General features: G+C 42.1%; 1 protein-coding gene across 8 annotated transcripts in view; it reads left to right on the top strand.

Moving 5' to 3' along the window:
* The window catches only part of msi2b (musashi RNA-binding protein 2b), a 279,565-nt gene that overhangs the window by 150,389 nt on the left and 101,189 nt on the right, over positions 1–27,987 (top strand). For all 8 annotated transcript variants that reach the window (XM_026182715.2, XM_080307480.1, XM_026182717.2 and 5 more), the window contains exon 7: positions 8,087–8,135. In XM_026182715.2, coding sequence (XP_026038500.1) covers positions 8,087–8,135 — 49 coding nt within the window. The remainder of the gene's footprint in view (positions 1–8,086; positions 8,136–27,987) is intronic.

Here is a 27,987-nt window from a genome sequence, read left to right as displayed (position 1 = left end):
AAAAGGTTGCGTTCCAGATTAAACATAGCTGGCCTGGCCCCTGGCTCGTTGGACGCTGAAAGAATAGCTCGTCCATCTCGGCTCACGCTTAAGAACGCTGTCCCTTTTGCCACCTTGTGTAATTGCAAGAGCTTATGGGGAGCTAAAATTTTGCCCTCTGCTCCTCGTTAAACTACCACTTGTAAAAGCGCTCAAGCGTGGATGCAGCACACTGCAGCTCAACGTTCCCAGACAATGATATAGATTTCCTCTACAAAAGAACAATTGAAAGGGTTGTCACAAATTTGTCTATTGTCACTGGTCGCTATCATTTCTCTGTTAATTGCCATCATTGTAATAGAATATTAGATGCACTACTGCGAGGGGAGTGTTGATGAAGGGGCAGCGCGAGCTGAGTTTTTCTCCTCGACCATGACCTTATCTGTCACAGCGGTAATGATAATAATGATGTGATACATCACTGATCGATGGAGGGATTTCTTTTTTGCCCCCTTTACCCACCCGGCTGCAAGGCTGTGCTGCAGGTTCGGCTACAAGCAGCTGTCCCTAGAAATAGGAGGGAGTCGGCCCTTTAGTCAGAAACACTTGAGAAAAATGGATGCTTGCCAGCAAGACAGCTTAAACCAGGGTTCTACTTATGAAAAGCGCTTTTACTGTAGGGTATATTGAGGGCCAAACCTGTTCACATGATCTGTATTTATTGCTTTGAGTTGTGCCAATAGAAAATTGGCACTGTGATATTTTTTTTGTAATCGAGGCATTTGTAGCAGGATTTTTTTCATGCTGAATTGGCCACAAATGATTTTGAGCATCACCTGGTAAACTGATGCAAATAGCCCAGTCGGTGCTTTGGTGTTGGCAGCGTGAGCACAAATCCCAGTAATCCTTGACACCAAAACTGACACCAAAATTGCCTAATAACTACACACAGCTCAATTCTTTCCACTCAGATAAAAATGAAGTTCACAGCAAGTGTAATAAAAGCAAGAAAAGAAACCACTGTGTATCCCAGTGCAGCCAGCACAAAGCCGCACCAGGTGCCAGTACAAAGACAGACACAACAAAAGGATAGGCACAGCCTACTCTCAGGTCACTATCTGTGGCTCAGGCCTTCGTTCCTTTGGCATCAGATATGATCTATATCAGTGTCACCCCCAAATTGCAGGAAAGCTCCTCTAGCCTTCAGCCATGAGCTGAATGTAAATGTGCATTTGACACCTATCTAAATAGCTGTCATAATTCATTTCCAGAGCTCTTAAATCTCCCCCTGTCACCTGGCACCTCTGCTGTTTTCCTGTCCAAAAACAGAGCACATTAGCCTTTATTGATGTGTTTGTCCTTTGATACATAATTCATCATTCAACCACATTTTTCTTTTTTTTCTAGAATTAGCATGTATTTTTCTGTGCTTGTTCAAACATATGGATTGACACAGACAAAGAGGTTGTACTTGGTGTGAGTTTGAACCTTGTGCTATATGTCAGAAAAGGTCTCTTTTTCACGGCTTATTGAAGCAGAGTGATATAGAGCTTTACCGTCATGTTACTCCAAAGATGACTTACCTTCAGTGGTCACGACAATAGAGAAAAAAAATAGTTTCACAGACAGAACTTGGAGCAAAAAAGTCTTTTAACTTCAACCAAAAGGCATGCTGTAGATAAAACCTTCAGAGGTGCATTAAATACTGCGTAAACACTACTAATCAATCAAAGCACACAACCTGTAAAGGACACCAAATATTTCCTCTGGTTCTCCAGAACTCAGAGGAGGATGCTAGTCTTCTAGCATTTGCATTGATTAGTTGTTTGACAACACAGTGAATGCGTAAAAGCTCCCAGTGCACCAATTAATGTGCGATCTGTTGGTCAATGCCTTTAAAGCCCAGGCAGAAGTTCTTTCACATGACTTATGAACAATTTGTAATAGCAACAGTGTAAGAGCTTGCACAATGGGATTCAGAAAGAGGAAAGGGCTCTAGTATGAAATCACTACCTTCTTTCTGTGTATTGCTAGTAAGCCAACACTTGACATACACTTCTGCTGGCCCTTTGTTAGAGGTTATTTGGTTCAGATGTGTTTGCTGCAGGTTCAGTTAAAGAGCTGCCCGGCCTCTCGCCCGCTGACTGCCTTCCAGCAGCCTCTTCTTAAGCGGTCATGGACTGTTCCAGTGCATATACCACAGTGAAATAGACTTTTGCTCTTTTCTTCATTGTCACAAAAGGCCAGGCACTTCGCTGGAGTTCCCATTCCCTTTTTACATAGTGATAAGACAGCCATTATCCTTTGAACCTTTCTTTTCACTGTGCCAGGAGAAAAGGAAGAGTGAAAGAGAAGGAGGAGGAGGACAGAGAAAGATTTCTTCCCTGAGGTGAGCCTGGCCTCACCTCTGTGTGGCGGGCTTTTTTTTGTGAGCAGTGAAGAGGTCCTTAACCTTCTATCAGATGGAGGCACACAGTTGTGTTCTGCTTGAATAACTACATTGAAAAGCCCTGAAGCACGGGAGATGGTTCTATAGACTCTGCAAGTGGCATAGAGAGAGAGAGAGAGAGAGAGAGAGAGAGAGAGAGAGAGGGGAGGGTGTATAGTATGACCTGCTGGAGTGTGACCCTCACATGATGTGCACATTCTTTGTTAAAGTGCCCATCAGTGCTTCACTGTGAATCTGTGTTCTTTGTTGGATGGGTCTCGCTGACAGGATGGTCCTTCTCTAATAATGTCACAACAACACAGTTCACACATTTATGTAATACACTTCCTTTAATAGACCTCACTTCATTTTACAAAGTAGCAGTCTTTCTGCTCTCAGGTTGTAAATGGCTTTATGGTGGCAATACTATCAATATTAGAGTGCAGATATCTGAATGTCAAACTGCATGAAGGGCTCGTGGTGGCTGATGGCTGATGAAACTGCGGGCCACTTGTTTATACAGCACCACATGACAACACAACCCACCGCAGTGCTCAAGACAGCAAGAGGAAAGACGTATGTTATTCACCTTATTGTAGCCGAGATTGTTAGAGTTAACTAAAATGACACAAAAAACCAAAAACTATGTGTGGAAAAAATAGTTAATGGGGGAAGAAAAAAACTGAACTTAAAAACATGAGAGCTAACTGAAATTCCACTGTCTACCGATAAAAAGATAACTCAAATTAAAAAGTGCAAGATGTCTCTTTAAGTTTTAATGTTGGTCTATTTATTGAGATGTCTACATGACTATGCTTAGGCTGTCTTCAAAAAGCACTGTATTTGCATTTTTATTTCTGGATGTTTGACATAAACTCTCCAAATTATACAGTCAGCGTAATAAAAACTAAAATGAAACATTTTGTAACAATAAAAACTAAACGGAAACAACTAAAACTACTTTGGAATTTGAAATGACACTGAAAACAAAAACGTATTAAATGAAAACTAATTAAATAATGCAAAACTGTAATAACTCATCCAGACTTACAGGTGAGTTTTGTTTTCTTTTTTTCTTTGTCTTTTCCTTCCTCCTTCTTCTTCTTCTGCTTTTTTTTTTTTTTTTTTTTTTAACTATTTCCCAAGTTCTTAAACAGAGCAAAGAACTTTTAACACAGCTTCTCCAAACATCCCAGTTTGATCTTGGACACAGAAAATCAATTATTCCATAAGCACCAAAATGACCAACATCAGCATTATTAGCTCTCTGATGCTAACAGTCAGTTGTGTATCCTTTGCTGGATAACAGCCTGTAGGCATTTGTTGTGGTTTACAACAAGTCTCCCAGCCCATTCTTCTTCTGATGAGTCTCTCAATCTCTCCCAGATTTGATGGTCCTCTGGTATGGATCTTGGTCTTCAGTCAGCCCATTGATTTTCAGTGGGATTCAAGTCAGGGCTTTGCACAGGCCAGTCTGTAACATTCACTTTGGTCTTCTGGAAGTATTTCTTCACTAAAAGTGGCATATGTTTTGGGTCATTGTTGCGTTGGAAGACAAAGTGACGACCAAGACTCACTTTTGCTGCTGACTGCTTGAGATTTTCTTTTGAAATCTTCTTTCTTCGTGGTTCCTTCGTGCTTGACGAGCTCCAGACGCACTGAAGCATCCACACAACATAATACTCCCACCCTGTGTTTTACTGGGTCTCTCTGGCCAAACAGCTCTACCCATATGGAAAAGAAATAGTAAAACCATATATGATTTACTCATGAAAGTGGCCACTTTCATGAGTAAATCATATATAAATCATATAAGGCTTACATGATTTACCTTCAGTATGGCTTGAAGGCGTCTCTTCTGCAGAAGCTGAGTTTTTCTTACTCTCTAACCTCACAGCCCATCCCTGTGCAGGGTTCTAGTGATTGTCTTCTTGAGACTACTGTTCCTGACTTGGCTAAGTCATTTACTAGTGTCTTGTTCTGGGGTGTTTAGACACATCTCTCAGTAGTTTTCTTTCCAAACTTTTTGAAATCTTTCACTTGCTAATCTCTGCCAGGCTTGTTCTGTACTGTGTGGCTCTCTTTGAATTTCTTGATGATACTTCTCGCTCCAGTTCTTGACAGTTAGAAACGCTGTGATAATTTTGTATGTCCATCTCCTGGTTTGTGACCATCAACAATTAATTTTCTCAAGTCTAAACTAATTTATTTCATTTTTGGCATTATGCTTTCTCAAGTGACAGCTCAAATCAAATACAGAACACAGGTTTTTGTTCTGTGTATAAATTGGAAGAGAAGCCTCAGTTTTAACTTGATTTTACAAGCTTTGACCATTACACAGCTAAAGCAAATCATTATAGACCAGTGGTTTGTTTCTATGGCTCAAAAAAGGTCAGTTTTTCAGGGGGCTAATAATATTGACCCTGGTAATTTTTCTTTTCTGAAATAATTCTGTTGTTGTTTGCAAATAGAAAAAAATCATGCTCTCTAAAGACAATATTTTTAGAAATGCTATGAGGAAAATTTGTTTCTCTGTTAAAAAAGCAGCTGGGAAAACTTTGATTAAAAATTTAAATTTCAAAGGGACTAATAATTTGTCTTCATCTGTAAACCAAGTTATTTGTTTGCCATGACTGTTGTTGGTGCTCTTTCTGTTCTCCTCTACTCTGTCTTTTCTTATACCACATGGACAAAGTATGGAGTGACTTTGTCTATGTGTTTTTAGTGTTTTCTGTCTCATTGTCACAGGTATATAATATCATGCACCTAGCCATGTCTTTACAAACATTTGTGAAAGAATGGGTTATTCTAAAAAGCTTGCTGAATTAAAGCGTGATACTACCAAGATTCCATGATCAACAGCTGAATAAAAATTACAGATCTGAGGCACATACTGTATATATTTCGCCCATGCACTGCTGGCTCAATAACTGCAGAGTTCCACACCACAGCTGCCATTAACATCAGCACAAATACGTGGCATAGGTTTCCATTGCTGAGCGGCTTCTATAGGTATAATCTGTAAGTGCCCTAGTAGTTTTTCCTATGTAGTGTAACCCTTTTCACCAACTGGTCAAGCCAGATGGATGAAACTCCCTTAAATTGAGTCCACCAGAGGTCTTTTCCTATTAGGAGAAAGTTCTTCCTCCCTACTGTCGCCAAGTTTTTGGTCATGTGGATGTAATGTCATTCACACTGTATGCATATGTTTGAACTCTCTGATATTGTAGGGTCTGTAGGGTCTTAATGTTAATTTATGTTGTGTTATTTTGCTTTAAAATACAATGCTATTCTATTTAATGTTTTGGGAAGTTCTATGTGCCATGTTTCTATGTGCCTGTATTTCTTTAAGTGTCAAATAAATATGCCATTTTTGTTTGCACTTCTACTGATGCATGGACTAGTGACTCTGTTGGCTCTTCCAGTATCACTGACATTAGATGACAGAAGTCAAATGCTATAAATTTCTGTCTCCCATGTAAATGATCACAGGCTGTCAGCCACGCTTGTCAAATTAAACGTTTACCATAGTTGGTAAACATGCCATTCCATCTTTGCTCTGCAATGCAGCTTTCACGCTGTCAAATGCTTAGGCATTAGAAACTCTTTCTGGTGCTACAAGCTGAATTCCAGCTACAGAAATGGACCAAATTGGAGTTTTCTCACCTCTTGTTTTCAGTACGGTGTAGACACTAAACAGTCTACAAGTTTCTTTGGGTTCTTTAAACCTAGCCAGTGGACTGCAGCCATTAGCACTTATGGGTTGCAGTTTCCCAGTTTCCTCTCACTTTAATGTGATTTTGATTAGATCGGCTGGAATGAGACAGACGTTAGGTTTGGTGACATTTTAAATGTCTGTTTAGAAAACTGTTGCTGCAGGTGATGTTGCCCGGCAGCTGTTTATTTGTACTCCCCCTGTAATATTTTCCCGCCACACAGTCATCAGATAGCACATTTTTCAGAGACACTGCAAACTTCATTATTATTATTTTTTACCCTTTTGTGTTGACAAAGAGAAATAGTCCAGGGAAAATAATAACTTTGTTAGTGATTGTATAAAAGTGCCAGCTCAAGTACCAGCAGCTCTGCTGAATTTATACCCACACTTGAGCATTTCCTGACAGTACTTAAGATAGACTGCCTGTCTAACCTTTGTCCTCTTTGTAAAGACTTGAGCAAGCGATTATTATTTTAGAAAGTGAGTGTGAAATGCCTGCCTGCCATTTTAAACAATATCACCCCTTGCACAAGTTCCACGTTTTAATTCAAGATTCTTCACTTGCCATGTCTCTCTCTTGCAATGACTCTGGCTTAACTTAACCACACGTAACATCCATTGTTTTGTTCTGTCACAGCTGTTGTTTATCACTAATTTGCAGAAGTGATGCAACTCTGTAGGATTTAATAAGCCCTACCTTTCCGCAACATTTACCTGCAGGCTCTGCCTGCCTTCCTTTTCAGGTAGTCTGGCAAACAGCAATTCAGGTGCTCAGGCACTGGGTGTGTGTATAAGTTACTTGAGGATTCACATCAGTATTGCTTGCTAAATTTGACAATTTGGAAATAATTTAGGGAGGAGCAAATCAAGTGCCTGTGAGCCATACAGTGAGTAACTTGGCCCTACAAGCTGTGCCAACGTCTTGTGTGCCAAATGTGTGGCAAGAGGGTGGCACGAACAGCGTGCCAGCGCTAGTCTGCCTGGCTGCCAGGCACTTCTCTTTATCCAATCAGACAGTTCGGTTTGAGTGAGACCCCCTATTCTTGTCTCTTCCCATCTCCTCTCGAAGCTTTGTAACCCTCCCGTGAAAAGCACAGATGCACACTTGCACACTATTAAGCCTCCTCAGTACAGTTACACTTACCTATAGACCATAACCAGGGAGTGAATGGTGCAGAGTGCTCCCTCTTTTTGTTTCTGTCTGCTGCTGCTGCTGCTGCTGCTCTCTACTCCTCCATCTTTTTTTTCTTTTCTTCTTTTTTTTCTTAGACAACATCACAGGCTAAATGAGCATGCCTCAGTCTGTTTTTTAAGCATTTCATCAGCATTATAGAAAGAAGAGTGTGTCTAGAGATCTGTTTTTCGGGGATGTGTGAAAAAAAATTCTGCCTGTCTGTGTGTGGCTTTATTGGACATGATGAAGGATGATATTATGGTGGATGCTGCTGCTGCTGCTGCTGCTGCTGGGGCTCTGAGATGAGGAAGGATCACATTTGTCTCACACCCGCTTAGTATAATGTGTCTATCTGTCCCTCTCCACAAGACTGGACATCAGTGTTCATCAAAATAAACATATTGTCAACACTGTTTTTCTTCTTCTTCTTTCTTTCTTTTTTCTTCTGGTAGTTTTTGTTAATTTTTCTCCCATTGCTGCTCTTCACATATTTGCCACATCTAATCCAGAAAACACGTAACGCCACTGTGATTGCATGGATTTCTTTATCGCTGAAATTCTAATCTATAGATGGACACGGAAGTGGTAACCCGACAACACAGCGTGAACTCTGATTTATTATGTGGGAGAGGGGTGCTGGGGAAGAAATCAGTGTAAAGGAGCGAAAATAAATATTCTAAGAGCAATTACTGCGAGTAGACGAGCTGCGATTCAATAGGGAGAAGGTGATGCGAGGTACTTGCCGAAAAGATTAAGCTAATGTCGGCACTCCTCTTATGTCTTCCAGGTTGATGATGCCATGCTTATGTTTGATAAGACTACTAACAGACATAGAGGTAAGTGCACAGCTTCTGTTCCCCCTTTCCTGATGTTTTTTTCCCCCTCTGTCTTTCCGAAAGGTGAGAAAATAGTCATTTTATGTCCTTTCCCCATGAGATAACACAGAACAGTTCCATTTCACATGATATTAGGTGTGCCATCTGTTCAACAATGGGAGCGTGTCAAAGTAATCAATAAGCTGGTACGGTGTTTAGAATGTTTGAGCATTAGATGGAGAGTGTGTGTGTGTCTGCGATGATGCTGGTGTGAGTGTTTCAGAGAGGTGCTTAAAGGGTGTAAAGATTGCGAGATGGTGGGTGCTGTGCAGTCAGATAACAGCATCAGATAAGACCCAGGAGAAGCACTGACTTTATCGCTTTATCTCATCAGCTCCTTATCTGAGATGAGGGGGGACATTTCTCTCTCAAGCAGAAGGACTTTCCAAAGACAGGTTTCCTCCCTGCACCACAATGCGGCGTCGGCGTATTTAAGCCAAGCGACACTCTTTTAGGCCCCGACTTAACCACAGGCAGACACGTATATAGGCCTGTCACTTATCCTCAAAACTGTGCGATGGTTGGTATTGCTGCCTCACACAGGTACGCTAAAGGAACTTTTTAGGAGACAGACTGTCCCTGGCTGTTTATGCCTGTATGTATCATTGTGTGCGTGAGCAGTCGACAGGCGCTGACAGGTATTTCCACAAGAAAAAGGAGCAGACACTGCTGTGTTTGTCACGCCAGTCAGCTCACTTGTAGGCAGAGCTGGCATCACAACCCTCTCACTCAGCTGGGCTGAGCATATAGATGTAAATATTTGTTTGCAGCGAAGAAGTCGTCCCCTCAAAGTGTATAAATGTTTAAGTGCAGTGTTCTGGGATCGAAAGCAGTTATTGTTTTGCGAGTGAGCTCTGTCTTTGGTTTTTAAGCTATATCCGTGTGTGAGTGCTGTGGAGGCAAACTCTTTTGAGTCTGGTAAACAGTTTCTAAGTGTGAAACATGTGAACTATAGTGGAAGTGATCTATGGCTTTGAGGGGATTTTGATCTGTAGTGACAGAACCCAGTGTGAGGTCTGCTTTGAGACGAAGGCTTTTCTCACGCTCTCTCTTATTTCTTGCTCTTCTCTCTCCTGTCTGCTGCACCGCCAGCCCTCTGTGAAAGGGGCTGGGCGCCATGCTTGGAGAGTGTGTTAGGCGTTTGCCTTTGGGCAGCAAAATGCCCTTCAAATGAAGACAGTGATGGAGAAACAGCCTCCTTGGCAATTTTTCTGATGACAGCAGGCATATTTATATTGAGTGTGACACGGAGACAGGCGTCAGGTGCAGTTCTTCCTGCGGTTGCTGTTTTGTCTAAGTAGCGTTTTGATTATTTGTTCTAGTGGGAATTTGACACGGTAGATATTTGCTTTTTTTCATCTTGAGGGAAAAAAAACAAAAAAAGCACAACAGGTCTTTCAGATGAATGGCGCAGAATATTACAAACCTCTAAGAAGTTATTCACCAGAGCCATTAATGTGACTGGTCATATTTTTATTTGCTATATTTACTTGAACATTGGGAGGTTATACTGTAAAAAGAAAAATGCTATTTTTACTACTTAAAACCTTTTAAAGGTGCTCTTTTACTGCTGCGCAACAGCAAAGGTTCAGATGGCCTCATTTGAATGTCATTTCTGTAGCTTTTTTGTTTTTCTCCCTAAACATTTCTTACCTAAGGTCAGTGCTGTATATTGCTGTATAATGTGATGTTTTTTTTTTTTTTTTGGAAGAGCTTATTGTGTTTGAGATGCATGATCGACACTTGATTGTGAGTGTTTTCTTTGGGGCTGTGGTGAATTGGATAGAGGACAAACGTCACACTTCACTAGTAGCAGCATTGTCCTTCAGACGGTCCTGCGAGCCTGGCGAAACGACAACCAGAGGAGACATTCTCTACCCTTCTCGTTTCTACCTTTTCTTTTTTTTTTTCCTTTTTACTCTCTATCTCTCCCGGTCATTCAGTCTTATTCGTTTTTCCTTTTCTTCTATCCAGTCACACTATTTCTGTCCCCAAACCATCTCCCATTCTGGCCTGTCTTCGCCATCTCTAGTCTTTCTCCTTCTGTCTCTCCTGTTAGAGGACACTCGCTGTAAGCAAAGCTCCTCACAAAGGCACACGCTGCACACCATCTCCTTGGCATTTAAAGGAGTAGAATACAGCCAATTGTGTTGGAAATTGAACTCTCTAAAGCCTCCCTTCCCGCTGCAGCAGTTCATTGTGGGTGAGTTCAGTGTCTTTGCTGAGCGGCTTGGGCTGTCCAGAGGTTGATGCCAGAGGGCGCCTATTGTTCCATGTTCTACTGCAGTGTCCCCCCCCCACCACCACCACCACCCCACCCTCACCGACTCCTGCTCCGCCTCCCTACAACCTTCCCCTTTTTTTTCTCCTGACATTCATTTTGTGACAGAGAGGAGAATTTCAGGGCATTATTTCACAAGATATTTTTAACTTTTCTTGTTTATGGGTGGTTTATTCGGTTGTGCAGGAGGTCCAGCAAACAGTGCCTTTGCTCCAAAACACAGACTGGGGACAGGGCCATGAGCACAGCAGTCACAGACTACACATACCAGTCATCATTTCCAGCCCCCTCAACATGCCTTCACATGCCAAAATTGGATGACAAGACAAGCTATATGGGTGGGAAATAAAAGCTTTTGGTATAGCCCTGAGTCAAAAATCGTTCTGTCATCCCTTTACCTCCTCCCGTCCCACTGGCTGACATATGATCTATGATCTCAAATGTGATTTTCACTGTCAAACACAATTGGCAGTGCCATGAAGAGTGTTACAGGGGTGCAGAAAAATGGCATCTGTAAAGGGATGGGATTGAGAGCATGATGAAAGAGTGGCAAATATCATTATCCGCCAAAGCATTGGGGTTTAATTTGTGAGTTACAAGTTACAGTAGATGATAAATTAATTCTTTGTCTTGTTACTCGTAAGCGTCCCTTATTAAGTGCTACTCTACCACACCGTAATTAGCCCTGCTTCTCCACCACAGTAGCACTCTCATTGTACCCCACGTATAATTCAAAAAGTACCTTGTACAAGGTGAAAATATTTAGCATAGATATTATTCACGAGCAGCTTCCCAGCATCACTCTTACTACACACAAATCAAAACAAGAACCACACGCACAACAGAAATTAGAGCAATGCAATTCCGATGCTAAAATATACTTGCAAGTTTCACGGATGATGATTATGATAATGATGATGATGATGATGACAGATCAAGCAGTCCAGCACGGCACAGTCTCCATGGCAACTTGATCTGGTCACGATAAAAGCTTGGCTGCAAGCACCAATAGGAAAAGTGCATTTTTAATTATTGCTGCTTCCCATGGCGAAGCATGGGGTTTTTTGTTGTTTGTTTGTTTTTGTTTTTTGTTTTTTTGATGACCTGAAGAAGAATTACCAAATCTAAACATCAAGCTTGGTGTCAATACAGTAGCTGAGATATCATCTCACTTTCTGTTTGGCTGCTTCGCTCCAATTTCTATTGGCTGCAACAAACAAACTGTTTGAAAATTTAAACCAGTATAGTAAGTTGGTTTTTTTTGTTTGGTTGTTTGTTTGTTTTTTGCCTGTCGCGTTTGGATCTTTAGCCATCAGATTTATTGTCTGAAGGCCAAGAAAGATGCCTAGCGGATTTACTTTACCAAGTGGCTCATCATGGTCTTGCCATATTGGTCCATTTGATTGCCCTTTATTATTATTATGTATTTATTTTATTTTATTTTCTGTTGTTACAGATGGGACAGACATGACTGTGGGATAGAACAGTGAGAAAGAAAGAATAAAAGAAAGAGAGGGTGAGAAAGAAAAACAGAGGGGAGAAGAGATAGTGAGAAAGGGAGGAAGAAAAAAAAATACCTGGATCACCCGTCGAGAGAAGAAAAAACAGAAGAGAAAACAAACAAAAAAAGAGCAACATAATAAACACAACACCATCATAATAAACTAGCTAACAGTAAATAACAGTAGATACTTAAATGTTATTAATGAAATGTTATTGTGCAGCACGCAAGATCGACAGCGCGCAATGTGCTTTGAGGTAGCAGCCAAGAAAGATGTAGTTTGTGTCTGTGAACACCCGTGTGTGTACACCTGTGTGCACACCTGTGTGGATCAGCACGCTTGTATTCAAAAGGTTTCTCCATGTAACGTGCGGAGGGCGGTGAAAGAGGCGAAGCAGCGCTACGGGAGGAAACTAGAGTCACAACTCCAACAGAGTGACTCTAGGAGCCTGTGGCGGGGACTAAGGACAATAACGGACTATAAAGCACCAACAACCGGTATGACGAACGCGGCCGTGACTCTGGCAGACGAGCTGAACACTTTCTATGCTCGCTTCGAGGCTGCAGCTAAGGTCTCCAACAATGCTAGTGTTAGCGGCGCTAACGGCTGCAGACAGGAAGATACTGCCAGCACCGGAAACGTGCTCGTCATCTCCGAGCATGAAGTAAGGAGAGCCTTCAAAAGAGTGAACACCAGGAAAGCAGCAGGACCAGACGGCATCCCAGGTCGTATCCTCAGAGACTGCGCATACCAGCTAGCTCCTGTGTTCACTGAGATATTCAACATCTCTTTATCTCAGTCGGTGATCCCCACATGCTTCAAAGAGTCCATCATTGTTCCTGTCCCAAGAAACCCCACCCTGCTTCTCTCAATGACTATCGCCCTGTAGCCCTCACCTCAGTAGTGATAAAGTGCTTTGAACGCCTGGTCAGAGACTTCATCATTTCTTCACTACCAGACACACTGGACCCACTACAGTTCGCTTACCGTCCAAATCGTTCCACAGACGATGCCATCTCTCATCTCCTCCACACATCACTCACTCACTTGGACACTAGAAGGGGGAATTATGTTAAAATGCTCTTCATAGACTACAGCTCTGCATTTAACACCATAATTCCCTCCACACTCACCACCAAGCTGGAGCATCTGGGACTCAGCTCATCTATGTGTCAGTGGATCTCCAACTTCCTAACTGGCAGACCACAGGCAGTAAGGATGGGCGGACATGTCTCAGCCTCCACCACTCTCAGCACTGGAGCCCCCCAGGGGTGTGTTCTGAGCCCCCTGCTGTACTCTTTGTACACATATGACTGTGTGGCCACTACCAGCTCCACCACCATCATCAAGTTTGCTGACGACACCGTCGTGGTGGGCCTGATCTCTGATAACAACGAGACGGCCTACCTGAAGGAGATTAGGAATCTGGAGAACTGGTGCCAGAGGAACAACCTCCTTCTAAACATCAGTAAGACAAAGGAGCTGATAGTGGACTTCAGCACTAAGCAGGAGAGGAACTACCAGACCCCCGTCATCAACGAGTTCCCAGTGGAGAGAGTGGACAGCTTCAAATACCTCGGAGTTCACATCACGCAGGACCTGTCATGGTCCTGTCACATCAACACCGTGGTGAAAAAGGCCCGACAGCGTCTCTACCACCTCAGACGCTTGAGAGAATTCCAACTGCCCTCCAAGGTGCTCAGGAACTTTTACTCGTGCACCATAGAGAGCATCCTGGCGGGAAACATCTTAACCTGGTTCGGGAACAGCACCATGCAGGACAGACGAGCTCTACAGAGGGTTGTGCGGTCAGCTGAGCGCACCATCCGCTCCGAGCTCCCTGACCTGCACTCAATCTACAGCAGGCGGTGCCGGACCAAGGCCAGGAAGATCGTGAAGGACCTCAGCCATCCCAACAACAGACTGTTCTCTCTGCTGAGGTCAGGAAAGCGATTCCGCTCCCTGAAGACCAACACAGAGAGACTGAGGAGGAGCTTCTTCCCGCAGGCGATACGGTCTCTCAATCACACCACCACACAGTACTGACCCACACATATGGTTCTTACACACACACACTGGACTTTCTGGACATTGTTTTTGCACACATTGTTTTTTTGCACAACACTGGTCACTATATTCTTCATTTCCGGTTAATACTTGTACAGCTGCTGTTATTGTGTATATATTTATTTATATTTAGATTTCTTCATACATTCTTATATAGTTCTATATTGTGTATTTTGTTGTACAGTTATTTTATTTTCAACTTGAATTTATATATTTTATCTTATTCCTTCCCAGTTAAATTTACCCTTCATTCTAATTTGTGTTGTACAGTTATTTCATTTTTAACCTTAATTTATATTTTATTCCTTCTTAGTTAAATTTACCCTTTTTAATTTTTCATATTTATTTCCTATCTTATTCATAGCCTTTTCCTTTTTTGTTTTCTTTAGGTCACGAGCAGTTGTCCAAGCATTTCACTACATATCGTACTGTGTATGACTGTGTACGTGACAAATAAAATTTGAATTTGAATTTGAATTTAACGATGTGCTAGGGAGTGTGGGGAGCCATAGCCCCGTCCCCCAGGGCGTGAAGCAGGTATGAAGGAGAGGAGGTGTAGTAAGTTCTGTGAGGCTCTGAAAGAAGATCACTTCCACCAATTTTGGTCATGACTGGAATCATTTGCTACCTGAATGTGTTCAAAGTTTCAGTTAAATCCAGAATGGCAGTCTCGTCTATTAGGTTGGCATGGGGGAGGTAACTTGTGTCAGCCTTGATCTGTGATGCTTTTGCTTTTCTTTGGCACCTACTAGCAATCATTTGTGCTTCCAAGCAAGGTCATAATCAAGTGGCAACTTAGGGTTAGCTTTGGACTTGACTTTATGAAAGGAATCAGATGGAGTGTAGTCTTTAAAAATCTGCTTTATGCTTCCAGAGTTAAATGTATATTGTAAACACAACCTCAACTTTGACCTGTTCTTGCTGCAGGAGTGCCCGAACCACAGAAACAAGAAACGAGTGAAAAGAAAGTCTTATGTGGCCACCTGTATTTGTCTTCAAAAGTAAAACAGCGCCCATAAATGCCCATGTTTTAAAAAAAACTGCTTTGCAGCACAGATAAGAATTTTTACAGTCTGGTACTAAAGCTAACTTCCCCCTTTATAGCAACTGTCCAATAACTCACCCATAAAACTTTATTAAGGCTCAAAGTTAGGGATGTGGCTGCATTGACTGACAGAACACAGGCTGCTGACTCATACAGTTGTGTCAGGCAACTGTCTGCTAGGCTCCACATCCAATCAATGAACTGGAGCTTTTGATTATGTTTGTAGTTTTTACCTCTTTTGGAGATTGTTTACTGTAATTATCTGGCAAATAATATGTATGATGTGTCAAGTATGTCAACTCATCCAAGAGTCAGTCTGCAGTCTATGGCTGGATAGGTGCTAACCAAGCTTGCTAGCATTAGCTAATAACTTAGCAACCCTCTTGTCCAAAAATGGTAAGTTATGGCTCCAAGAAACAAGGATGGCAATGATTCTAATGTTGAGGCCTTAAAATGGGGCTTCACAAACCTTCACGGTGGTTACGTCTATTGATTATATACAGTATACAGTCTTGAGCGAGTAACTGAGGTCACATAGTTAAAGAAAAAAATTGCTAAATGTTTTGATTGACCTCAAAGGTCACTAGGATGTTAGGAAGGATTTAAGAAGCCTAAAAAGGCAGCAGCTGCACTCAGAACATCTTAATCCATTTGCAGTAAGCTATTTAACTATGCAATGGTGGATGTTGCTGTGATTATGCTATGATGTTACAAAAGTTTGTTTTAGATCATATACCATCTTATTTCCTGTAGGCTCTATAAATGTGGAAAACATGATGGGGAAAAAACTGAATTCATTACTAGTATAGAACTGAAAATAAAATAAAATAAAACAGACCACAAGTCATAAAAGTAAAACGAAATGGTTGTCACGTTGACATGGTTCTTTGCCCTCTTGTTCACTCATATTTTTTCGTGCTGCTGAAGAGATAATCCACTTTAACCTCTGTCTTTATTAAAGCTTTCAGAGTCTGTTACAGACGTAAAATTAATTAATGATAATCCTAAAGACTGGAAATGCAGCGGTGCTTAAAAAATGAGGATGTAACTAAAGCAAACTGAGTTAACTTCACCTCAAAAATTTGAATGTTTATTTTTGGAGCACTTTTCTAAACCTAATTGCAGAGTGCTTCACTCCTTGCAGCAACCTCACACCAAGCAGATTTTACTGTAGTAGGATGTCCATAGTTGGTTTACTAACGGTTCTTGATGAATCTTCCAAATAAGCGAGCATATGGGAGCAAAGGATAGAAAATGCATCTGTAATTTGTAAGACGATCGGCAGTGTTTGTGCTAGTCTTCTATTTTTGTAAATAATCAGACAGTGTTTCACTGTGGTTCTGCCTAAATAATGGTCCTGGTCATGCCACACATACTGCTACATTTCAAATGCTAATCCAAGCAACAGTGACCATCCTGGGAGTGGGAAAAATTCCATCTGCTGATGTGTCTGTCCAGTTGTTGTCTGGAAAATCTACTTGAGTAAGGTATTGTCTTTAGTCCCGAAACATGTAGAGGAAGGTAGCAACTGTTTGCTCCTCCTGTCATATGCCAGAATGCCCCGAGCATAGAATGGGGCACATTTGTGTACTTTGATTCATTTGGTTTCAGTTGTTTCCAGTCCCTGTATAACCTTGGTAAAAGCTTAGTTCATATTGTCAACAAAAAGTCAGACTTGTCCCAGGTGGGTGTTGGTCTCCACCAGGGCTGCCTTTTGTCAAAGATTCTGGTCTTCGTTTTTTATGAACAGAATTTCTAGGTACAGCAAAGGGGTGGATGGTGTCTGATTCACTGGACTCAGGATCTTGACTCTGCTTTTTGCAGATATGTGGTTTTGTTGGCCTTCATCAGGCAGTGACTGAGAGCTTGCACTCGGGTGCTTTGCAGCTGAGTGCGAATGAAAATTAGCACCTCAAAGTCTTAGCCAATGGTTCTCAGCCAGAAAAGGATGGAGTGCCCGCTCCAGGTCAGTTACTGCTCCAAGTGGAGGTTTAAGTATCTTGGGGTCTTGTTTGCAAGTGAGGAGAGAGTGGAGCAAGCCACTGACAGACAGACAGATTGAATATGCTGTACCGTACCGATCAGTTATAGTGAAAAGAACCCTGAGGATCAAAGTAGTCTAAAGCTGTCAATTTACAGGTTGATCTATGTTTCGACGCTCACCCATGGTTATCAGCTCTGGGTAGTGACTGAAAGAATAAGATACAAGCAGTGGAAATTAGTTTCCTATGTAGCTGAGCTTTAGTAATTTGGGAGGGACTTAGAATGGAGACACTTCACTGAAAGGAGCCAACTGAAGTGGCACCATTATCTGACCATGATGCCTCCTTGACAACTCCTAGGTGAGGCATTTCAGGCATAACTAAATTGCCCCAATGCTTACCTAGAGACAATGGAGCTCTGGGCTGGCTGGTCCTGTGATTACTTCAGTTATTTTATATTGAGTCATAATGACCCCAGCATAGCCCAACAATAAGACAACCACCTATGAGCAAGCACTTGGTGTCAAACTTAAATGCTAACTTAAAAGTAAACACATAGTGAGTGAAAACAGTGTACAAACAGTGCATCATGGGAATCCCCCCAGCAGGCTAGGCCTATTGCAGTGTAACTATGAGAGGGTTTAGGGTCACTTTAGCAAAATGTTTTAAGCCTAATCTTAAAAATACTAAAAGTTTCTGTCTCCCAAATCCAATCTGGGAGCTGGTTCCACAGAAGAAGGGCCTGAAAGCTGAAGGCTCTGTGTCCCATTTTACTTTTAAATGCCCTAGGAAACACAAGTAAGTTTTGAGAGAGAAGTGCTCTGTGACTGCAGGCTGATCAGGCACTATAAGGTCTTTAAGATAAAATGGGGCCTGATTATTCAAGAAGGAGAAACCAATAAGGGAGAAATGTGCTCTCGCTTTCTAGTTCCTGTTAGCAGCTGGCTGCAAAATTTTGGACTCAACTCAGGGTTTTTCAGGAAGTTTTTGGGATAGCCTGATGGTAATAAATTACAATAGTCCAGCCTAGAAGTCATAAATTGATTAAAAAGAACATACAGCTGTCTCTAATTGGTATTCCAAATTTCAGACCTTTTACCTTGTAATTCTGGGAGCTGAAAGGTAAAGAATATGATTGATGAAGAAGATGCATTGAAAAAGGAAGAAGTACTAGATGCCTTTGAGGCTTCGCTGCTTGGTCCCCAATTAGACTCTTACAATTCTAAGTAGTTCATTAATTGGGTCACAGTGAGTTTGTTTCCTGTGTGCAACATCTCAACTGCTAAAAAAGCAGCGTCAGCCAAGCAGCTATCGTCAAGTTTTTGTTCTCCTGCAAATCTTTAGATAATACCTCTGAGTTAAAATATTCGCAGGTGACACCATATCTATTTTGGGCGATACATGCATTCTCCCTCACCTTTTTAATTACATCACTAAGAAAGATGATGAAATCCTAGTGTAACTTTCTTTCATATTGTTTTACAATAGTTTGGAACCAGACAGCACCCATTAGTGTAGCTTTATAATGACTGTGTGACTGATTGTAAGCCAAATTCCTTCTTTATTTGTATGATGCAAGTAATAGTAATGTGCAACAGTCTTGGGGACCAGGATAAAGAAATGGGAGGCTGGATTGTTTTAGTCACAAGGCTGCTTTGTATGAGAGAGCCACAGTGAGCGAGGCACGTATTAGAAGCCATGTTCCTGGAGAAGAAGGGGATTCTTGGTGTTTGTATGTGGAAAGGGCCAATGCTGTGTGAATTTATGTATAGCCCCCTTTTTCTATGGGCTTAAAGGGCTGGTTTTCTTCTTGGCAGACGAACAGAAGGCTGCATTGTGTGTGTCTGTAATCTCTTTACCTGGATTGGCAGCAAAGCTAGCAAGTGTAGCTCCCAGTGTGGAATTGGCACTGAGGAGTCAATGTCACACTGAGCGAGCTGCCTTCCAAACAAACAAAAAACTGGTTGTGTCTCAGTGAGACTGTGTGTGGATGACAGCGTGCACCTTTTTTTTCTTCTTCTTTTTTTTCAATTTGTGTGTCTTTGTACTTTTTATAGGTGAGTTTTGCAGCTCCCGCATAAACAATATAGAGAGAATGCCCAAGACGGTCCAACATTCGAAGCATCGTATTATTATTTAGTGGTTGTGTCGGGCTTTTTTGTGTGTCTGCTTGGCGCAGTTTCAAACCTGCGCTTTGTAGAGCAAAAGTCTTTGCCCCAGGATACAGAAGCTCATATATAACAAAAGCTTGAGTGGTATTAGGTGTCATTATACACCAACAATTTGACATAAATTTGCCTCTCCCACCTCACTTGGTGAGAAGAAAAAAATAATTGGCCTCATTATCTTTCATCTCTTTGGCACATTACATTAATTATTTTATACAAAGCCTGCCAGTTAGAGTCCTGTAACCTGGGAAGCAGAGCTGCGCCTCCACAGGTTAACTGTAGCTCACTGAAAAGCCCCAGTGCTTGACGTCACCACAATGCCTCATCAGCCACCGGTGCTAGGGATTGAACATGGCCGACTGAGCAGAGGATGTCTGTCTGCAAAGTGATTGCTGGCTCATTGACTGAGTGGGAGAGGAGGGGGAAAGGGGAGTGGGGAAAGGGAACAAGTACAGTTAGAGAAGAAATGGAAAGGAGAAGAAGAGGGTGGAAAGAAAGGGGGACCGAGGACAAGAAAAGCAGGAAAAGTAGAATAAAGGCACGGTGAGGGCGAAAGAGAGAAGTAAATAAAGAAAAAGGAGAGTAGCTCAGCGGCTCAGTGGGAAGCCTCCCCCTGCTGGCTCCTCAGGCTGGAAGCTGCTGCCGATGGCTTCAAAAGAGCGCCAGGCAGTCTAGGCCTCTGCTTCTAGCAATTAGAGATCACTCCAGCGGATACCTCCTGGCCAGCCTGCAAATCCCTCAAAAATACCCTCTGATTACTACTGTATGACACAGGCTGTTTACCAAATGGATCTAGCACTGCTGAGAGTGAGGGCTGATAATGCCTTCTTTTGTTCAGGCAAGAGAGGGAGCGGGGTCATTTAAGTTTTAAAGATGGCGCTTCTGCGAATAATTCAGACATTCATTTCTGCCAACAAAGGAGAGTTAACCAGTTCTTTAATTTCTTATTAAATTGCTTTGCAAACAAGTTGTCCAATGCTCATTTTTTTCTTCTTTTCTTTTCTTTCTTTCTTTTTTTGATACAATAAAACCTATTTGGACGCAACTAAAATAACTGTCTTCCCAGTTAACAAGGGTCAGGTGTTTGGAATGGCCGGCGTTCTCCCCTCCTTTTAAACAGCTAGCTCATGGCTGCCTCCACAGACGTCGTGGTGTTTACAAATCGCAGCTCCTCTGTGCCGTGACAACTGTATAGCGGCTCAGATGCAGAGCAGAGCAATCAGCAGCTGTGCCTGATTTCACTGATTGACACTGAGCTCACATCAAGTGGAGTCAGATATTCCTGCACTTTATTTTTTTTCTCCTGCATTGCTTCAGCCTTCCAACATGAGCAGACAGATTCCTTGTTGCATTCTCTCACCTTGACAGACCTGATATTAGCGATTAGTGTGAATGTCATTTAAATGGCAGAGCTAATCATACACTCTGGGTCTACCTCCACCGGAGGGCCCCTCGCCTTGGCCTAATCACAGTGACAAAGGAAATGATGTGTTTAGCCACTCTTAATAACTGCTCCAGCTCATCAGCTCCTAGGCGAGCCGGCTTTATGACCAACCTGTGTCTCACTAGGGAGGAGCAGTATAAAGTATGGAGCCTGGCCTCTGGCCCCGCTGCTTCCTCTTAAAGCTCTTTGTTGTGATCCACATCCTGACATCAGAGACCCAACACACTCACCTTGAAATGAGCACCGAGAATCACAGTACAGTCGCACAGTTGTTGTGTATATTTCTGCCAGTAATTCGCAACAAGCACAATATGACGTACCTAAGAGACTGGTGATTAAATGGTAGAGAATCTTTCTCTTGCTGTTACGTGTTTGTTTTTTGTTGATTATTGCTAACATCCACCCTTCTACCCATTTCACTGTAGTCATTTATGTGTTTTAGGCTTCACAGTGCTTCACAGACCCGATGGGTTTGGTTTTAAGTTAAAGTCCGCACTGCTGGCCCTGCATGGCCGCTGCAAGAGGAAGAAGGATGAAGGCAGGAGATTGTGAGAGAAAGCCTGGGGTTTTAATCTCTTCCCCATGTTTATCTCACCACCAGGAGACAAACCATGTGCCATTAAAACATCAGCTACTCCCACTGGTTAGCTGCGCGGCCGCACCTCTGAAGACATTTGAAGGGCAAAATAAAAGCGTTGGCGGGGAAAAAAGTGTAGAACAACACATTTATGATTGAGAGGCATGCTCTGGTTTTTTGCATGTATTTTAAAGCTGTATAGATTGTGAAAACATCCATCCATCCATTCGCTTCTGCTTATCCTTTTCAGGGTCGCGGGGGGCGCTGGAGCCTATCCCAAATGTTGCAGGGCGAGAGGCGGGGTACACCCTGGACAGGTCGCCAGTCTGTCACAGGGCAAACACACAGAGACAGACAACCATCCGCGCTCACATTCACTCCCAGAATTCCCCCTATGGGCAATTTGGATTAATCAATTAACCTATTGTGAAAACATGTATTTATTTATTTATTTGTTCACCCCTGTGCATCTACAGGAGAGTTCAGTGTGCACACAGTGACTCCACTGCAGCATGTGTGATATAAATTCTCTGTGTTAAAAGCCGAGAAGAACTTATATGAACAAAAAAAATAAGCAAACATATTCGGTCTCAGCTGCTATGGGGAATCAGTCTCTTCAGGAAATGAAAATGCCAGCTTGGAATTGTCATCATATTGAGAGTTAGCCAACCTTTGACCTTGTAATACCCCCTCAGCTTCTCTATTTGTGACCTGCTGGATGCTCTTAGAAAGTGAAACCATCAGGGAGGATCTACTGCTCACATCATCATTCTCTGAACACCTAATAGTGGATTTACCAAGGTTAAACCTCCTGTGAGATTGCAGCCACCGTGACCTGGAATACTGAGTTTACATCCCCTCACACACAAATGCACACACACCCACACATACACTCACTCAAAGACATAAAATGTAAGGCATTCACAGACACACAGGAATACAAGTACAATTTACACAAACTTGTTCACTTGAATCTGGATAATATGCAGCTGTTACAAAGTACCAAAATCAAGATGTTTAAAAAAGAAAGAGACGTGCACAGAAATGCAGGAATACTCTTGATGTTCATGAGACTGTTATAGAGACAGACTAGGGAAGTGGTAGCCTCCCTCTGCATTGTCCCCCTGTATTTACAGCCTGATTGGTGCCTACCCAGGCATCTTACAGCTGAGCGCACCACTTGAGGGAATTAACTAAGTGTCTGCTATGCAGTGTTAGTAAAATATGTCGCTTCAAGTCTTTGCAGGAATTTTAAAAACATGCTGATCACATGGGCATGGTTTTGGAAGCAGTCACACCTACAGACGCACTGCAGAAACACTGGCAGTCCTTAGAAGTTGTGTGTAGTAACTTATTTTGAACAATTTTTCTGCAAACAATTTAAGTGATGATGATGATGAGGTGTTCGCTTGAAATTAGAAATTACATGAAACTAAAAGAGTAATTTCCTTTTATTTCACCAGACAATTAGCTGGCAGTTTATGTTTATTAAATAAGGAAGGGTTATTTTAAACAGATAGGATATTAACTTACTAGAGACTAGAGACACACTATTTAAAGGAATTTGCTGGTATCTCACTGTCAAACAAGCAGTAAAAAAAAATCACTTATCAGCCCTATTTTTTCTCCATATCTTCAATATAAGCTATCAAATTCCATCACAAAAGGGCACCAGAAAACTTCCAATCACATCTCATCACAACTTCTTTGTAGTTTTTTTTTCCTCCTTTAGTTGTCCCTCTCAAGTGTGATGGTGGTCAGAATACACCAACCCACATTGAAAATCACAATCAGCTGCTGAGCCACAGCAATCACTTCTCACAGAAGAGATTGCGAGCTGAATTAGATTACATCACCTCCAGTCCAGGCATCTAATCTTAGATTAAAGAGATGAAAAAGGAAAACGGAACAATCTCTGGTTTCTTTGTTGCATTTTTCCCCCATTTTCTTCTCATCCTTTTTGCGCTTTCAGGGTCAAACTGAGTGTCTTATGTCATTTTAAGTGTTTAACAAACATGCCAGCCATCCCCCATTTCAAAGCCTGGCTCCCCACACCTTCACTTGCATGCTGTTGTGATGTCTAATGTGTATTTGACCAACTTTTTTACCACGTTGGCCCTCCACGCTGCTGATTGGCCTCCCACAGCCCTGCTGGTTTACCACTTAAACAGTTGTAGGAGTCTTTTTTTTTTCTTTTTTTTGAAGTGGAAACGCTTTTTTACAGAGGCAGCCAAGACAATCATAGCACTGCGGGATACATCCTGCCACTGACTCGTTTTTAAAAAAAATTTTTTGTTTTGCCAGACAAGATAGACTCGCCGATGTGCTCCTGCTTTTTTTTCCCTCTTCTTTTCTGTGCAGAGCAGTAAAATGCAGCAAAAAGAGCAATTTTGTCTGCCGTCATGAACAATGAAGCATCTTTAATAACAAACAAATCAGAAGGAGCACATGGCGTCTGTCCCCATATTAATCAGCAGCCTTCACGCTGCTCCATGTGTTTGCGAGAGCTGGGGGGTTGACAGGCCCGAAAATGACACAGAAACACACTTAAGCCATTTTATGACCATTACTTGTGGCAGACGATAAAGACGCCTTTGGATAATGGCGAGATCCTTTACATGACTAAAGTGATGAGAGATGTATTTATCATCCCGCATCACGCAGCTGCTGCGATGACCCGCAATGGTGTTGCGCATCTGTGTGTGTGTGTGTGTGCGATAGTGTAAGTGTGTGTGTGTGTGCCTCCACCCTGTTATAAGGGTTGCCTAGTCAAGCGTAAGTGTCAGGGTGGAGATGCCTGGCTCATTAGGTACCATGGCAGAATAATGTATGAACAGCGCTTGCAAATGTTCACACAGGTAGAGAGACGGAGCAAGAGGGAAAAGAGGGGGAGGCAGCCATTGTTCTTTCTTTCTCTCTCTCTCCTGTCTTTTCTGTCTCTCCCCGCTGCATCCTCCTCCTCCTTCTTCTCTTCCTCCTCTTCGTTCTCCGCTGCCAGTTTCTTCTTTGTGTGTGTGCACGTCAGGGGGATATTTAGGCTCCTCGGTCACATTACGCCCTGCTTTTTGATGCAGAGCCGCCACTCGATGGGTTTAAACCATTTATTCATAGATTGATTAATTTATTTATTGGTTTATTTAATTCAATTCATCGCGTCTTGCATGATGCTTGTTTTGTGGCTCTGTTGCTCGATTGACAGGTTGCCAGTCATGGTAAGATTCCATATCCCATCGGCGTCATGCAGCAGCACGTTGCTAATTGAGTTGAATGCGTAGCTCGTCTCTCCTCAGTGAATCCATCTGTCGCCGTCTTGTCATCAGTTTGTTCGCACTTGACAGGTTCCAAGTCTGTCTTTGTGTGTTTAACTGTGCGCCTCTGTGTAGGTGAGCTGTGTGTGTGTGTGTGTGTTCTTTTTTCTTTTTTTTGCAAGGTAGTGTGTAAGTGCTGCAATGCCTTGTAAAATGGGTGGCTGCCCATTCTCTGTATTATGTGCCTTGCCCTGCTGTATAGTCCCACAGAGAGCAGGCCCACACACTCTTTATGTGACATTGTCCACTACACACTCATTTATGCACATGCAGGCAAATGCAACACCTCACATCGCACAGCCCACAATCATTTGAACTAAATGTGAATTTGTGGTTCTGCGGATTATTTATTTTTTACTCTTTGGCTTTTTGGTAAAAGTCACTGCTGCATGACCTTTGACCTGTTAGCTCTTCCGCATCTGATGAAGGGATTAAGAAGTCTTTCTCCCAGTTGCCTTTTTCATATTTCGAGAGATATGAAGGGGAAAAGCTTTTCTGTGTTTGTTTACATGTTCGTTCATGTACACATCACATGGCGGTGTAAATGTGCGCCTTTCGGGCTTGATCTATATTGGGCTGATGCTGAAAGAGACTGAACTTAAAAGGGAGTGTATCCGTGTGATGTGTTCTCTCTATCAGTAGATAGATGACGTCTACGCTGTGTTTTACCGCCTCACCTTCATCACTGTCTTTCATCGCCGCTGCCAGCCCCTGTCTGCTCCCCACTCTGTTCTCTCAAAGGTGTGTGCATGTGCGAGACAGATAGAGAGACACAAAGAGAACGCAAGCGTGTGCAAGGAGGAGAAGTTGTGCGTCGCTGTGTATGCTGATGGCACTTCACACAGCAGCGTGTGTCCTGGCTTTGATACAGTACAAGTATGCTGTAAGAGTAGGGCGAATGAAGACAGTGTTTGAAAAAGGAGGTTCGCTGTGCTCCTCTGTCAGCGTGCTCTGGGAGGGATTCTGTCTCGAGGAGAGCCTTAAATATCTTGTAGGCCCTGAGTGTTTCTCGATAGCTGTAAAGACAGCTTTACTGTCTGCTTTTGTGTCTGTGCTTGTTTTTCGCTCTGTTTGTGTAACTGGATCATGTGGGAATCAGTTGTTCAGTACTACAAACGAGCACCACCCTCATCATCAATCCTGCCTTTCATGTTTTATGAACTTTATGAAATACTCTGACGTGTCAAGCAATTCAGCCCACTGACATACTGTACATTCGCTGTGTACCTGCTGTGACTAAAGTATGTGTATACATGTAAATCGCCACATCAACACAATACACTTTACAGTTTGATAGATATCTAGGCGTGCGTAAAGCATTATAAGTGGAGCGCATATATTTCATACCTGAAATTCTTGTGGTAAGCATATTTTCTGCCTGATTGCATTTGTTTGTGCCATATCAAAAATATGTTTGCAACGCTGACTCTATATAAAAGACTGCTGTAACATCACGATCCTTGATATACGTTATTATATGTTGATATATGAGTTTGATTTACTTCTTGGGGTTTGCAGAGCCCCCATGTCTACTTGTCTTCTGTGTTTCCATCTGTATGTATGTGTGCCAAAGTAAACTTCCTGTTATACTTTGAAGGTTAGTTTTCTCATATCTCTTACTGTGTTTTTACTTCCTGCTTTTATTCATTCTTCTGACGTTTTAAATGTACCCACTTTCTTGTTTTTCAGAATAAAGCTCATCTCTAGTTTTTTGAGTTTATATGTCAGCATTTTAGTCTTCTCTGAAATTTTGCATGATATATATGTAAAGATGGTTTCTGCATCTTTAAGTTTATGCAGTAGTGTTTTGTGCACCATCGTTTTGATGTTCAGGCACCAGTAATTACTATATTTGCATGACATGATGGAGTGTCATTTATCAGCTAATGCTGATGCTAATGTTTAGCAAGCTACATGGCTAAAGAGTCCCTCACACAAGAGTAAAACTATAACAGTAACCTCCGTGTGACTAGAAAAAAAATCTGTGGTTTCTCAGTGATGGCACCGATTTATTTGTCAACTCTCTAAGTACTGAATGCAACTGACTGCAATCACTCTGAGATAGATTGGTAACAAAGGTTTGCAAACAGTTGCAATCTAATTTATGAACAAAGACAGGTTGCCAAAACATTGCTATCAATCTAAATGAGTTTGTGCTAATGAGTAACTTGCACTGCATCTCTTTGCAATAGGGGACTGGACTCTACCGGTTGCCAACTGGTTGCATTCTGTTTATAACCTTATATAGATCAATGTTACAAAGCACCTGTTTCATTTTACAGTTAAACTGTCATCACACATACCTATTAATTAGTGGTAACTAACTAGTAAGGTTGATAGATTGTTTCGAGTACTGTGCTTCTCACCCATTGTCATTTTTTGTCAAAAGTCTTAACAAAATCAAAACACCTTGGCATAATTCACCAGATATATAGCTGTTAAAAGTGGGAAGCAATTCACAGTCTGAAAACTTTATATGTCAGGCTTTTAAAAAATGCTTTTAAATGTGGTTCATTTTAACATGGGAAACTATGGGGTTTGGAGCCGGCCTCAACTGGCCACTCCAGGAAGTGTGGTTTTCAACCTCAGATGCTGCCATTTGGTTTGCAATCCACTTCTATTTCACTCCTTTTGAACTAACTAATTGTGTATGAGAAGAGTTGAGACACCAAGACTCATTTTTTCCCCTTTGTTAAAACATATGTTCAAAAGTGACGAACTTAAACATAGGTACTATGAGTAAAATATGTATCCATCCATCCAGAATAAATGTGTGCCACACTGGGATTGATTGGTTTTGTTGGAAAGGAAACAGATTTTCCTCAAAATGTAACTGAGAATATGCTTTGGCTGTGCATGAATACAATTTTTAAACAGACAGAGCTGCATTGTGAATTTATGTTAATTTGATGTATTCAGATGTTTGGGAAGATGTTAGATGTTTTAAGTAGGAGTTGGTGAGGCATTTGACACGAGTTGGCTCAATCGCCTGACACCTCATAGTGTACACGCACGTGCACGCATGTGCATATTCACGCGTACACCCGCGCATACATACCTTCTTCCGAGCCGCCACTGTTGAAGAGCAGTTGCATCAAAGGCAGCTGTCTCTTATCTCACTTTATCTCCATCATCTTACTCCAGCTTACTCGTTCTCGCCTCTGTCACTTCACACATTTTTTTCTTCTGCTCATTCCCTTGTGCTTCTCCTTCTTTGTTTCCCGCTCATTCACTTTCTCACCTTTGCTTCTCTCTGCTCTGCCTACCTGCCAGGGAGATTCTCCTCCGAAGAGAACTGATGTTTTTTATTTTATATTCATCTACTATTTCTGGAGAGTTCACTTTTCTCTTCTTTCTTTTTTTGAAATGCCGCTTCAAAGGATCCATATCACAGGTTCTTCTGTGTCCAACAGCCTACGAAACCTAGTCCCACCTCCCC

Source organism: Astatotilapia calliptera, chromosome 10 (genome assembly GCF_964374335.1).
Source record: "Astatotilapia calliptera chromosome 10, fAstCal68.1, whole genome shotgun sequence".
In the NCBI taxonomy this organism is placed as follows: Eukaryota; Metazoa; Chordata; class Actinopteri; order Cichliformes; family Cichlidae; genus Astatotilapia; species Astatotilapia calliptera.
Note: the sequence above shows the minus strand (reverse complement) of the source record. Positions and strands in the feature narration are given on the sequence as shown.